We start from the raw sequence: 12,951 nt of genomic DNA, 5'->3' as shown, positions 1-12,951 counted from the left end.
TGCACTGTTGGTTAATCAGTTAGGGTCAAAGTAGTGGAATGGGGCGGTGAATTTAAGTTTTTATAAAATAGTGGTATATAGGTGTAGGGTTAGTGGTACAATTGTTTCCTTTTCTCCCTTCCTTTTATTTTTGTATCACAAAAATGTCCAATTGTGACGTGTCGACCACACACTACCGCACAGTAGGTGGCGGCATGAACAAACAAAATGTTCGAACGACATAATACCAAAGAAGAAGATCCCTTTGCGTTTGTAGCGTCCATTCTGTTTGTCCTTAGCCGTGCACTGTAGCTAGCTAGGAAGTTGATGTCATCCCATTTCACATGATGTGTAGCGACGTCCAAACATCAAAACATTGCTAGCAAATTGTAAAAAAAAAAAAATGGATAGTAACAATATAATTCCATTAAATAACGACAGTAGACGCTGTATTTTCTTTAATACAGATTCTGACGACTATCGATGTGTAAGTAGCTTCGTACAGTACCTAGCTAACAACAATATGCAATGGGCATGGGGAGATAACCAGTTATCTAGCTCGCTAGCATGCTAACTGTTGCATTTTTGTTGACAGATCCATCGTTTATTCTAACCGTCTGTGTTTACCAATAATATACGTGACTAATGCTGGCAGCTTTAAGCAATTCATTTGTTACTTCTCTGGAATGTCGGCTAGTTAGTGACCGACCGGTATTAAAATGGGTGCCATACTGTAGGTAGTTGGTTGGTTAGCTAATATCATGCTGGCTAACAACTTGTGTATGCTGGCCAAGTGTGGCATTGGTGTTGTCAGTTCCTTTGACTGACTGAGTTATGACAAGTGAGTAGCAAGCTTTGTTTTTTCTTTTGACAGCTGAAAATGTTGGGCAACCATAATTCCTTATCATAACATTATTATAGCTGACTTATATGTGATAGCTGGTGTTCACTGGTTTCGGCGTCCCTATGCTGTGGTGTAACGCAATTGCAGAGCCTCCGGAGTCATGCAGGGGCCAAAATACATGACCGTAACTGCTCAAATTTTGTAACAATAAGGAGGGCTCCGTAAAGCTCCACATTGACATGACTGGTTGGCATAAGTTTCTCTATAAACACAAACTCACTTCCTTGACAACTTCCTTCACAACAGTTCTGCACTGCTCCATAAAGCGCAAGAAGTATGAATACCCTGACTTCTGTAGAGGCCACATTACCGTAAGATTGACCATGCAACGCCTTTTACCCGCGAGTGAAGTATGCATCTTATAATTCGTTTTCAAGTTTATCAAAGTCCCATCAGTAGCTTGATTTCAGATGTGTCCATGTAAACAGTATTATTAGGGAAATCCTTCTTGCAAACCATGTGAACTTTTTAAACTAACTATTATATTAACCTGACAATCCACAATAATTTCATTGTTGTGTGCGCATGTAACTGTGCTCACTGTCTCTCTTATAATGGTGTTCTGATGGTACAGAATGACATCAGCAGTGGTCACCTTCCTCAGTATCAGAGCACTGATGCTATACACACACTGGACACACTATTCTCAGGGCAATTGCAAGTGTGTATGGGCAGTGCTGGAAAGCATTGCAATTAGATCCAAAATTGTATGTGTGTCTTAATGTCTGTCTTTGTATGTAGGCTATTGAAACAGCATCTCACACAAAACACCTGGCTCAAAGTTGTCATCGGGTGTATATAGACAGAAAAAGCAATCACCTAATTTACACATGAACGATAGAGTAATGGCTTTGCAATCTGATCCAATGTTTTATGATTTGTGCGTGTGTTTCTATGGTCTGTCTGAGTGTCCATCTTCTTATTGTCTTTATCTAAACGGTATCTCATATGAACCGCTCGGCTCCCAAGTTCTCATCAGGTGTAGACAGACCGACAGTGCAGTGGCCTACTTTACACAGGAATTCAGCAGTAATGTTGTCCAGCTAAGAGCCCAAATAAACCACTGTTTGGCAGACATGCAATCGCTCTCATCTGACACCGGAAGCTGTCTTCCTAATCAGCCGTCTTCCTAATCAGCCAACCTTGTTAAAGATGCCCAGTTACCAAATAGGCCAAGACCTAAATCTGTCACAGAATGAACAGCTCTTTTGTCAGATGAGAAGTAGGCCTAATCGACTAACCCATATATATAGGGCATTTGATTTTTCAATTATTGAATTTGAATTTCAAATCGCTTCCTGAATTTACTGAATCAAAATAGAATCAACCCCAACCCTGGTACACATTTTGCACAGATGCAAACATACAGTGGCTTGTGAAAGTATTCACCCCCTTGGCATTTTCCTATTTTGTTGCCTTACAACCTGGAATTAAAATTGATTTTTGGGGGGTTTGTATCATTCGATGCAAAATATTTTTTCTTGTAAAACACAAGAAATATGACACACAATTCCCCCCCCGCCAACTTCCAAACTGCCTCTGGAAGCAACGTTAGTACATGAACTGTTAGTCGGGAGTTAAATGAAATGGGTTTCCCGGGCCGAGCAGTCGCACACAAGCCTAAGATCCCCATGCACAATGCTAAGCATTGGCTAGAATGGTGTAAAGCTCGCTGCCATTGGTCTCTGGGGCAGTGGAAGTGATGAATCACGCTTCACCATCTGTCAGTCCGACTGACGAAACTGGGTTTGGCAGATACCAGGAGAACGCTACCGTCCCCAATGCGTAGTGCCAACTGTAGAGTTTGTTGGAGGAGGAATAATGGTCTGGGGCAGTTTTTCATGGTTCAGGCTTCTTGGTTCCAATTGAAGGGAAATGTTAACGCTACAGCACACAATGACATTCTAGACGATTCTGTGCTTCCAACTTTGTGACAACAGTTTGTGGAAGACCCTGTTTCAGCATGACAATGACTGTGCACAAAACGAGGTCCATACAGACATTGTTTGTCAAGATCGGTGTGGAAGAACTTGACTGGCCTGCACACAGCCCTGACCTCAACCCCGTCGAACACCTTTGGGATGAATTGGAACGCGGACTGCGAGCCAGGTCTAATCGCCTAACATCAGTGCTCGACCTCACTAATGCTCTTGTGGCTGAATGGAAGCAAATCCCAGCAGCAATGTTCCAACATCTAGTGGAAAGCCTTCCCAGAAGAGTAGAGGCTGTTATAGCAGCAAAGGGGGGACCAACTCCATATAAATGCCCATAATTTTGGAATGAGATGTTTGATGAGCAGTTGTCCAGAGACTTTAGGTCATGTAGTATGCATGTATAAAGGGATGTAGCCTATACTGTATTTTTCTTTTAATGCAGTCATCTCAATTTTCATATGAAGCATATTTTTATCCTGGGTTTGTAACAATTGCAAAGACATTGGTTACTTTGTATTTGAAGTCAACTTGGCTCTGGAGTTCTCGGCGGTCACAGGGAGACAGATCAACCTCTTGATTCTTTGTTTAGTGGAGATCTGTGTATAAAGTAACACAAAAAGCATCTAACTTAGCTGTTCTACGATTGGTCTGAGGTAAATAACAAAGGTCTTTAAGTGCAACCTTAGTAACGATTGTTTTTGGAGACAGCTCTGGGATATAACGGTGAACTTTTGGGAAACCAGGCCCTGGTCTTTATTATTAATCAGGTTGAGAGCTCCCTGTGCCTATCTCTCCCATGGGCAAGACTGTCACTGTGGAAGGTCACTCACAGCAGCCCTGTTCTGCCGACTGCAGTGCAGACGTGTGTGTGTGTGTGTCTTTGTCGTGTTTGTTCTATGATTCTCTCAGCCCCGAATGGAGGGCCCCTCAAGACACTCGAGGGTGCTATTTAGCTGTTATGCATGCTTCACATTCTCAACTCTCTCTTTGTATCTGTCTCTCTCTCTTTCCCGCTCACTCTGTCTCTGTCCCCTTCTCTGTTTGTGTGCATGTGTCTGTCTGTCTCTCTCTCTCCTTTCTCTCTCATGTTTATAGTTTGGATGAAAGCCAAAGTACATAGTTCTACAAAGGCCCTAGGTTCTAAAACCATGCATGCAGTTGAAAAAAGGGCTCCCACAGAGTGACAGGTACATGCATCCTAATGTAAAACAGGTTTCCTCTAGGTTGATCCTTATCTCTCTGTTGTTTGTGTGCATATGTCTACACTTTAGCCCTTAGCAATGCTTCTAATCTTAACCTTCTGGTAGAGATGGAAAGGCTTTCCCAAAAACCTTCTCAGTTAAATGTTAACTACAAAGTAGCCTATGCCTCATGATTGTTTGCGTCAATTCAGTAGCTATCTGTTTTGCAAACTCTGCAATCACATGAGCGCTACAGAAATATTGCTCACCAGTGGTCTCTGGCTGGTGCACACTTGAATTACTGTAAAGAATAACTACTCCCAAAAATAGCCATTTCTTAGATTATTCCCAGACCTCAAAGTGGTCTCCTGATGTGGTTTAAGCGTTGTTGTGGACTAAGAACATCCAGTTTTTTTGTGTGATTTTAGGAGCTCATATTTGACCTCCAGCTGTCCCATAGTAATGAATGTGTCGTATCGGGATGAGACAGACAGACAGGCAGGCAGCTATTCTCAGCCAGTCCAAATCATGAATCAGCTGGCATCTTATGGATATACAGTGCATTTGGAAAGTATTCAGACCCCTTCCCCTTTTCCACATTTTGTTACATTGCAGACTTTTTTTTAAATTGATGAAATGGTATATTTAATCCATCTACACACACTACCCCAATATCACAAAGCAAAAACCGTTTTTTAAATACATTTTTGCAAATGTGTTAAAAATAATAATAATAATTACATAATTATTCAGGCCCTTTGATATGAGTCTCAAATTGAGTTCAGGTGCATCCGGTTTCCATTGATCATACTTGAGATGTTTCTACAACTTGATTGGAGTCCACCTGTGGTAAATTCAATTGATTGGACATGATTTGGAAAGGCACACACCTGTCTATATAAGGTCTCACAGTTGACAGTGCATGTCAGAGAATTGTCCGTAGAGCTCCGAGACCCGGATTGTGTCGAGGCACAGATCTGGGGAAGGGAACCAACATTTCTGCAGCATTGATGGTCCCCAAGAACACAGTGGTCTCCATCATTCTTAAATTGAAGAAGTTTGGAACCACCAAGACTCTTCCTAGAGCTGTCCGCCCAGCCAAACTGAGCAATCAGGCGAGAAGGGTCTTGGTCAGGGAGGTAACCGAGAACTTGATGGTCACTCAGACAGAGCTCCAGAGTTCCTCTGTTGAGATGGGAGAACCACCCAGAAGGACAACCATCTTTACAGCACTCCATCACTCAGGATTCTATGGTAGAGTGGCCAGATGGAAGCCACTCCTCAGTAAAAGGCACATAACAGCCCGCTTGGAGTTTGCCAAAAGGCACCTAAAGGATGCCGCTGAAAAACATCCCCAAGCATGATGCTGCCACCACCATGCTTCACCATAGGGATGGTGCCAGGTTTCCGACAGACGTGGCATTTGGCATTCTGGCCAAAGAGCTCAATCTTTGTTTTCATCAGACCAGAGAATCTTGTGAATCCTGGGACTGTGAGACTAGTCAGGATCGAGGGAAAGATAAATGGAGCAACAGTACAGAGAGATCCTTGAGGAAAACCTACTCCAGAGCGATCAGGACCTCAGACTGGTGCGAAGGTTGACATTCCAACAGGGGAATGACCCTAAGCACACAGCCAATGAAACACAGGAGTGGCTTCGGGCAGGTCTCTGAATGTCCTTGAGTGGCCCAGCTAGAGCCCAGAATTGAACGCGATCAAACATCTCTGGAGAGACCTGAAAATAGCTGTTCAGCGACGCTCCCCATCCAACCTGACAGAGCTTGAGAGGATCTGCAGAAAAGAATGGGAGAAACTCCCCAAATACAGGTGTGCCAAGCTTGTAGTGTCATATCCAAGAAGACTTGAGGCTGTAATCACTGTCAAAGGTGCTTCAACAAAGTACTGAGTAAATTGTCTGAATACTTATGTAAATGCTATATTTCAGTTATTTTTCAAAAGAAAGGAAATTCACATGAGCACCACAATGTCTATTCCACCAACACTCTACCAAGAATTTCCAGCACACAGCGTTGACCTACTACAATAGCTATGTTGGTATTGTACTTCAAACTATGTGTAGGCAGGTTGCTTAGCATTCAAAACATTTTCAAACAGCCTAATTCATGCCCTTAGAGGAGGTGCTTCCAAAATAATGTGATTTGTACAGTATACAAGGTAAATTATTGGATTTTTCACACACCACAGTAAGATATTATCCCATTACAACCTTTTCATGCTTTACTTTTTTTTTTTTTATGAAAGCAAGCTTTGCTTTTATACTTACAAGTCCATCAGGCTTGGCTGAGTTGTCTTGTAGTAATGTGGTGCATGCATGTATTTACCTTAAACCTTTATTTTAGCAATACATGTCATTGAAAAATAATAATCATAATAACATTGTTTTTTTGGTCAGTAGGTGCCCAGCAAAACAACAGGACACAGTAGCTGTTGGACACAGTAGCTTAGATAGAGCCTGTCTTCATTCCTTATTTATGTAACTGTTAGCTTACCTGTGTAATATTGACATAAGCTCAGAACCACTTGTGTTTCCAACATACATTTTTTGTGTCTGTCTTTTACTTTCAGTTTTGTACACCAGCTTTAAACAGCTGAAAATACAATATTTTTGGTTATGGAAAATATATTTCACAGGGGTTTAGATGATTCTCTACACCAGGTATTCCCAAACTGAGGTATGCAGTCGAGGGTACGCTAAATAAAAAAACAATCTATATATTCATTTAAAAAAGAAAAAATCATATTTTCAAACAGTCCATTTATATTTTCCAACGGGGCTATACATTTGGGTGAGGTTTTTTACTCGCCTAAGTAGCCTTGTTTCACTGGCAAAATGTCATTAAACCATCTAGTGTTCAGCGAAATAACAACCATGTCAAATACGGGTAGCCTAGTCAAATAATTAACATCCAATCACATTAACCATTAATCTCTTGCGGGAATTTCATTAACGCTCCGTATGTAGCCAAACGCAGCTGCTGCTCATTCCGTTTGCTCGAAAATTGATAAATGGTAAAAAAAAAGTAGGGCCTGTGTCCATCGAGACACATACCAGTTATGCACCTGTTGACAACACAAGTTGTTCTGCTTCCACGAGCACATCCAGAGCTAGCATCAGTAATTCTACATTTGTTGTGAGCCTAGCTTGCATGGACACGAACAGTTGTGAATCTGATGCAGCCGAAGAGCTACTGCCCCCTTACCAGGGAAAGCACCGACAACAGACAGGGACTACAAGCCACAGGAGTTTTTTGAGCGAGAATTAAGACGACTTTCGAGTAGTAAGACATGTATAAAAGCAACAGGGTCTAGAAGCGTCTTATGTTGAGCTGCTGAGTGGCTAGGACAGGCAAGCCCCATACTATTGTGGAGGACTTAATTCTTCCTGCTGCCGCAGATATGGCTGGGACAATGCTAGGGGAAAAGGGCCAAAAAACTATACAGACAATGTCTTCATCAAACAACACAGTTTCACGACGCATCAGTGACATGGCAGGAGATGTTTTGAAGCAATTACTGCTTCGCATACAAGGCAATGAATTATATGCGTTACAGCTGGATGAGTCAACAGACGTGGCGGGCCTGGCACAGCTCCTGGTATATGTCCGTAACATTTATGGGGGGTCGATTAAGGAAGACATCCTCTTCTGCAAACCACTGGAAACCAGGACAACAGGAGAGGATATTTTTAAAGTACTGGACAGCTTTGTGACATCATATGGATGTGTTGGTATCTGTACTGATGGTGCAAAATCCATGACAGGAAGACATAGTGGAGTGGTAACGCACATGCAAGCAGTTGTTTCCCATGCCACTTGGGTATGCTGCAGCATCCACAGAGAGGCTCTTGCTGCCAAGGGAATGCCTGACAGCTTGAAAGACGTTTTGGACACTACATTGAAAATGGTTAACTATGTTAAAGCAAGGCCCCTGAACTCTTGTGTATTTTCTGCACTATGCAATGATATGGGCAGCAACCATGTAATGCTTTTACAACAATCAGAAGTGCGCTGGTTATCAAGGGGCAAAGTATTGATGTGTTTTTTTTAAATTGAGAGACAAGCTTAACGTTTTCTTTACTGACCATATTTTTCACACCGCATGCATGATGAACAGTTTCTCACATGACTGGCCTATCTGGGTGATGTTTTTTCTCGCCTGAATGATCTGAGTCTAGGATTACAGGGACTCTCCACAACTATATTCAATGTACGGGACAAAATTGAGGCTGTGATTAAGAAGTTGGAGCTCTTTTCTGTCTGTATTAACAAGGACAACACACAGGTCTTTCCATCATTGTATGATTTTTTGTGTGCAAATGAACTCAAGCTTACGGACAATGTCAAATGTGATATGGCGAAGCTTCTGGGTGAGTTAGGTGCACAATTACACAGGTACTTTCCCAAAACGAATTGAATCGGAAGCCACTGCCAGATTTCTGGATAGTGCTACGCTCAGAGTATTCTGTCTTGGCAAATTGCGCTTTTAGGACACTGATGCCTTTTGCAACCACGTACCTATGTGAGAGTGGATTCTCGGCCCTCACTAGCATGAAAACTAAATACAGGCACAGACTGTGTGTGGAAAATGATTTTAGACTGAGACTCTCTCCAATAACACCCAACATTGCAGAGTTATATGTATCCTTTCAAGCACATCTTTCTCATTAACCTGTGGTGAGTTATTCACAATTTTTATGACCAAATAAAGTTTTACACGTAAGATGGCTAAATAAAGGTACGCAGCTGGAGGTTGAATGTTTGAAGGGGTACGGGACTATAAAAAGTTTGGGAACCACTGCTCTACACTATACTTAATTGTTTGTCACAAACTGAAATTTGGCAAACTATTATAATTTTAGCAACCAGGAAAAGGCGGGGCGATGTATGCATAGTGTATCTTTTAAAGTTCTGTTTGTAATTGTACTGCTTTTTGCACTAAAGATGGTGATGCGGCAATAATACACATTTACAATAGGCCTAAATCTAAAAATAATACAGCCAAATGATATACATATTTTTAATAGAAGTCATTATCCCTCAGAGTATGAATTAGGCTGTTTGAAAAGGTTTTGAATGCTAAGCAACCTGCCTACACATAGTTTGAAGTAAAATATATCAACATAGCTATTGTAGTAGGTCAAAGCTGTGTGCTGGAAATTCTTGGTAGAGCATGGGTGGAATAGACATTGTGGTGCTCATGTGAATTTGCTTTCTTTTTCAGCTTCAGACCAATGCCTACTTCTCACTTAAAACATTGTTTTTAGTTTTTAATTTCCATGGTTTTTACACCAGAATGTTATTTTCTGTTAAAGAGGAACTGCACCCACTGATTTGTCTTAGTTTTTGGACTTCCTATTAACACACAGGCTAATTGTAGTAAATACCAGGTTCAAAAAATCCCACCTGAAACATGATGGTAAAATAAAGCCATACCAAATGTTGTGTTCCTCTCCACAGGTGGTGATTCTCACAGTGAAGCGAGCCACAGGCACCTTCTCACTGATAGGATGGTGAGTATTAGTTCAACCACCTTTTACATTATTACCCAATTAATCAAAGAGATTTTAATTAAGATAATAAACCGATTTACATCTCTTAGCTTTGTTTCAAAGTAGCGTTCTTCAATCCTGGGGGACCTACATTGTTTGTAGGCCTCAGTTCCATCCCAGTACTCACTAGGCTTGGGCGATATACCGTTTATACCATATACCAATGGTGTGTTTTCAGTACCGGTGGGGTTGTGGGCACTCCCGCCTCGCAGAGGTGAGTGCTATGCCACTGCTTATAACTAACTCTAAGTATAACTATAACACATCTAAGAGGTGTCAAATATATTCTATCCAGATCAGGGCTCCAGCTATGTATTTGGTTCAATATCTTGCTCGCTAGATGTTAAGATCAAGCTTCTTGCTTACAACAGAGACATTCAGTCCCCTCCTGGAACAAGATTCCTGTTGTGTGTTTAAAAAATATATATAATTTGAAATACTGCCCCTTGTGTGCACTTCCAGTAATACCGTATACCCCAGTATGGTACAGAAACGGTATGAGGTATGAAAATCTGGATGCCGTCCAACCCTAGTACTCACACACCTGATTCAATTAAATCATTGTCATATCTTCAAGCCTTTGATTAGCGGAATTAGGTGTGTTAGTGCTGGGTTAAAGCAAAAGCCTGGACACCCTGTGGTTTTTCAGGACCAGGATTAAAGAACCCTTTGTTAAAAGATTTGTCTGGGCTTAATTCTGCTATTCACTTATGACGTGATGAAGCAGGGAAGAGTGGAATCTTTAGTTGGTGGCTGGGTTAGGATCAGGGGTCAAGGGTAGCGGATTATTGCACTGCAAAATAATCCATGTAGATCAAGGATGTGTATAAACCTTGGATTGCGGATGCGATGTATTGCGGATGCGAGGTATTGCGGATGCGAGGTATTGCGGATGCGAGGTATTGGCCATTGAGAGGCTTTGAAGATACCTGTCAGCCATATTGGCTGAAGCAGTCCTCCATAGGAATGAATGGAATTCTACAGTATTTCAGTTAAATGTTTCAAGGATGAAATTACATGTATTTAATATTTTTTTTGTAGTGAGAACAGTAAGATTAGTATTGTCAACAAAAAAAAGTACTTCAATAAGGAAAATGTATTTAATGTTTTTATTTTATTTGAAAGTTTAGCTCAGATAATATACTTTAAAAGTACTCATCATGATGTCTGTAATATAATAAATGTGGCAAACAAATGTAGCCATTAATAAATGTGTTTCTATAGCTTCCAAAATCTTTTACAATGGAAGAGGAGTACCAAAATGGCTTCGCAATGGCTTTAATGTAGTGGCCCTGTTCAGGCATCCAGGGTTTATATACTGAACAAAAATATAAACGCAACCATTTCAAAGATTTTACTGAGTTACAGTTCATAAAAGGAGATCAGTCAATTGAAATAAAGTCATTAGGCCTTAATCTATGGATTTCACATGACTGGGAATACAGATCTGCATCTGTTGGTCACAGATAGAAGGTAGGGGCGTGGATCAGAAAACCAGTCTGTATCTGGTGGGACCACCATTTGCTTCGTGCAGCACGACACATTTCCTTCACATAGAGTTGATGTATTGTGGCCTGTGGAATGTTGTCCCACTGGAACACGCTGTGGTGCGCGGAGATCAAGAGCATCCAGAACATGCTCAGTGGGTGACATGTCTGAGTGAGTATATAGGCCATGGAAGAACTGGGACATTTTCAGCTTCCAGGAATTGTGTACAGATCCTTGAGACATGGGCCGTGCGTTGTTATGCTGAAACATGAGGTGATGGCGGCGGATAAATGGCACTACAATGGGCCTCAGGATCTCGTCACTGTATCAATAAAATGCAATTGTGGTCTTTGTCCGTACCTTATGCATGCCCATACCATAACCGCAAACTGCTCACCCACACGACACCATACACGTTGTCTGCCATCTGACCGGTACAGTTGAAATCGTAGATTCATCCATGAAGAGCACACTTCTCCAGTGTACCAGTGTCCTTCGAAGGTGAGCATTTGCCCACTGAAGTCGGTTAGGATGCAGAACTGCAGTCAGGTCAAGCCCCTGGTGAGGACGACCAGCACACAGATGAGCTTCCCTGAGACAGTTTCTGACAGTTTGTGCAGAAAATCTTCGGTTGTGCAAACCCACAGTTTCATCAGCTGCCCGGGTGGTTGGTGTAAGGCGATCCCACAGGTGAAGAAGCTGGATGTGGAGGTCCTGGGCTGACATGGTTAGACGTGGAGGCGGCTTATGGAAGAGAAATTCTCTGGCAACAGCTTTGGTGGACATTCCTGCAGTCAGCATGCTAATTGCACACTGCCTCAACTTGAGACATCTGTGGCATATTTTAGAGTGGCCTTTTATTGTCCCCAGCACAAGGTGCACTTGTGTAATGATCATGCTGTTTAATGTTCTTCTTCATTAGCCACACCTGTCAGGTGAATTGATTATTTTAACAAAGAAGTGCTCACTAACAGGGATGTAAACAAATTTGTGCACAAAATTTGAGCGCTATAAGATTTTGTGCGTATGGAAACATTCTGGGATCTTTTTATTTCAGCTCATGAAACATGGGACCAACACTTTACATTTATATTTTTGTTCAGCATACATCATTGATGTAGATCGGCAGGAAGTGCACTGCTCTTTCATTTCAATATATATCATAGGTAAAGCTATACCCAGCCTTACTGAGTTATATAGGAAGGTAAGCCAAAACTAAACAGGAATATTGAAAGAATACAGAGCTATGCGGGAATGTGTCATATGAACAATTGTCTCATTACTCTCTCCTCAGCTTTTTCATGCTGTTTGTAATCTGGCTTCTCCGCCGGTATCACTCCTTGGCCCAGGTAATTTGTGTTTGTGTTTCTGTCTGTGTGTGCTTTGAAGTGCATCAGAATGCTTACTTCTGTGCCATAGCAAGTCTGTTTGATTAGGCTACTCATGACAAATTACAGCGTCATTGAAATGTACAAATGTATCAATTATGGCTCATGGTCTGTATCTGAAAGTGATTAAATGCTTGTGTTTTTCCCTGTCCAATTAAAGTGAAAAGTCGTTCTACACCTGTGAATCTGCACCTAATAGTGTTAAGGCTCCTACTGTACTCGTCCATCCAACTACAGCCAACTCAACTGTGTATGGGCGGTTGTTCTAAGAATCTTCCCGGTGTGTAGTCTCAGTTGTTTGTCGCTGGACATATTTACGCATAGTTGGTCCCAATTCAACATGAAGAATGGGCCACGGCTAGTTAGTCTTATGAGTTATGAAGAAACAACTCAACTCATCGCTATTTAGGTGGCTGTAGTTGTGTAGATGCCTTAAGGCCACATTTCAGCAATGTTTAAACTAACATTACCTTTCTCTCTTTCAATTTCAAGAGATAATGTTGTTTGT

The 12,951-nt window shown here is 41.6% G+C and overlaps 1 protein-coding gene across 2 annotated transcripts in view; it reads left to right on the top strand.

Annotated features, from left to right (window-relative positions):
* Window positions 1-285: 285 nt before the first annotated feature.
* si:dkey-100n23.5 (cyclic AMP receptor-like protein A) overlaps window positions 286-12,951 on the top strand; it is a 97,990-nt gene continuing 85,324 nt past the window's right edge. The window contains exons 1-3 of one of the 2 annotated variants that reach the window (XM_031806269.1): window positions 286-466; window positions 9,476-9,528; window positions 12,350-12,404. In XM_031806269.1, coding sequence (XP_031662129.1) covers window positions 383-466; window positions 9,476-9,528; window positions 12,350-12,404 — 192 coding nt within the window. In that variant the 5' untranslated portion in view covers window positions 286-382. Of the gene's footprint in view, window positions 467-3,949; window positions 4,005-9,475; window positions 9,529-12,349; window positions 12,405-12,951 lie in introns of those variants that run through there. The other variant, XM_031806270.1, reaches the window with a different exon arrangement.

This window comes from Oncorhynchus kisutch, linkage group LG26 (assembly GCF_002021735.2).
Source record: "Oncorhynchus kisutch isolate 150728-3 linkage group LG26, Okis_V2, whole genome shotgun sequence".
NCBI classification, from domain to species: domain Eukaryota; kingdom Metazoa; phylum Chordata; class Actinopteri; order Salmoniformes; family Salmonidae; genus Oncorhynchus; species Oncorhynchus kisutch.
Note: the sequence above shows the minus strand (reverse complement) of the source record. Positions and strands in the feature narration are given on the sequence as shown.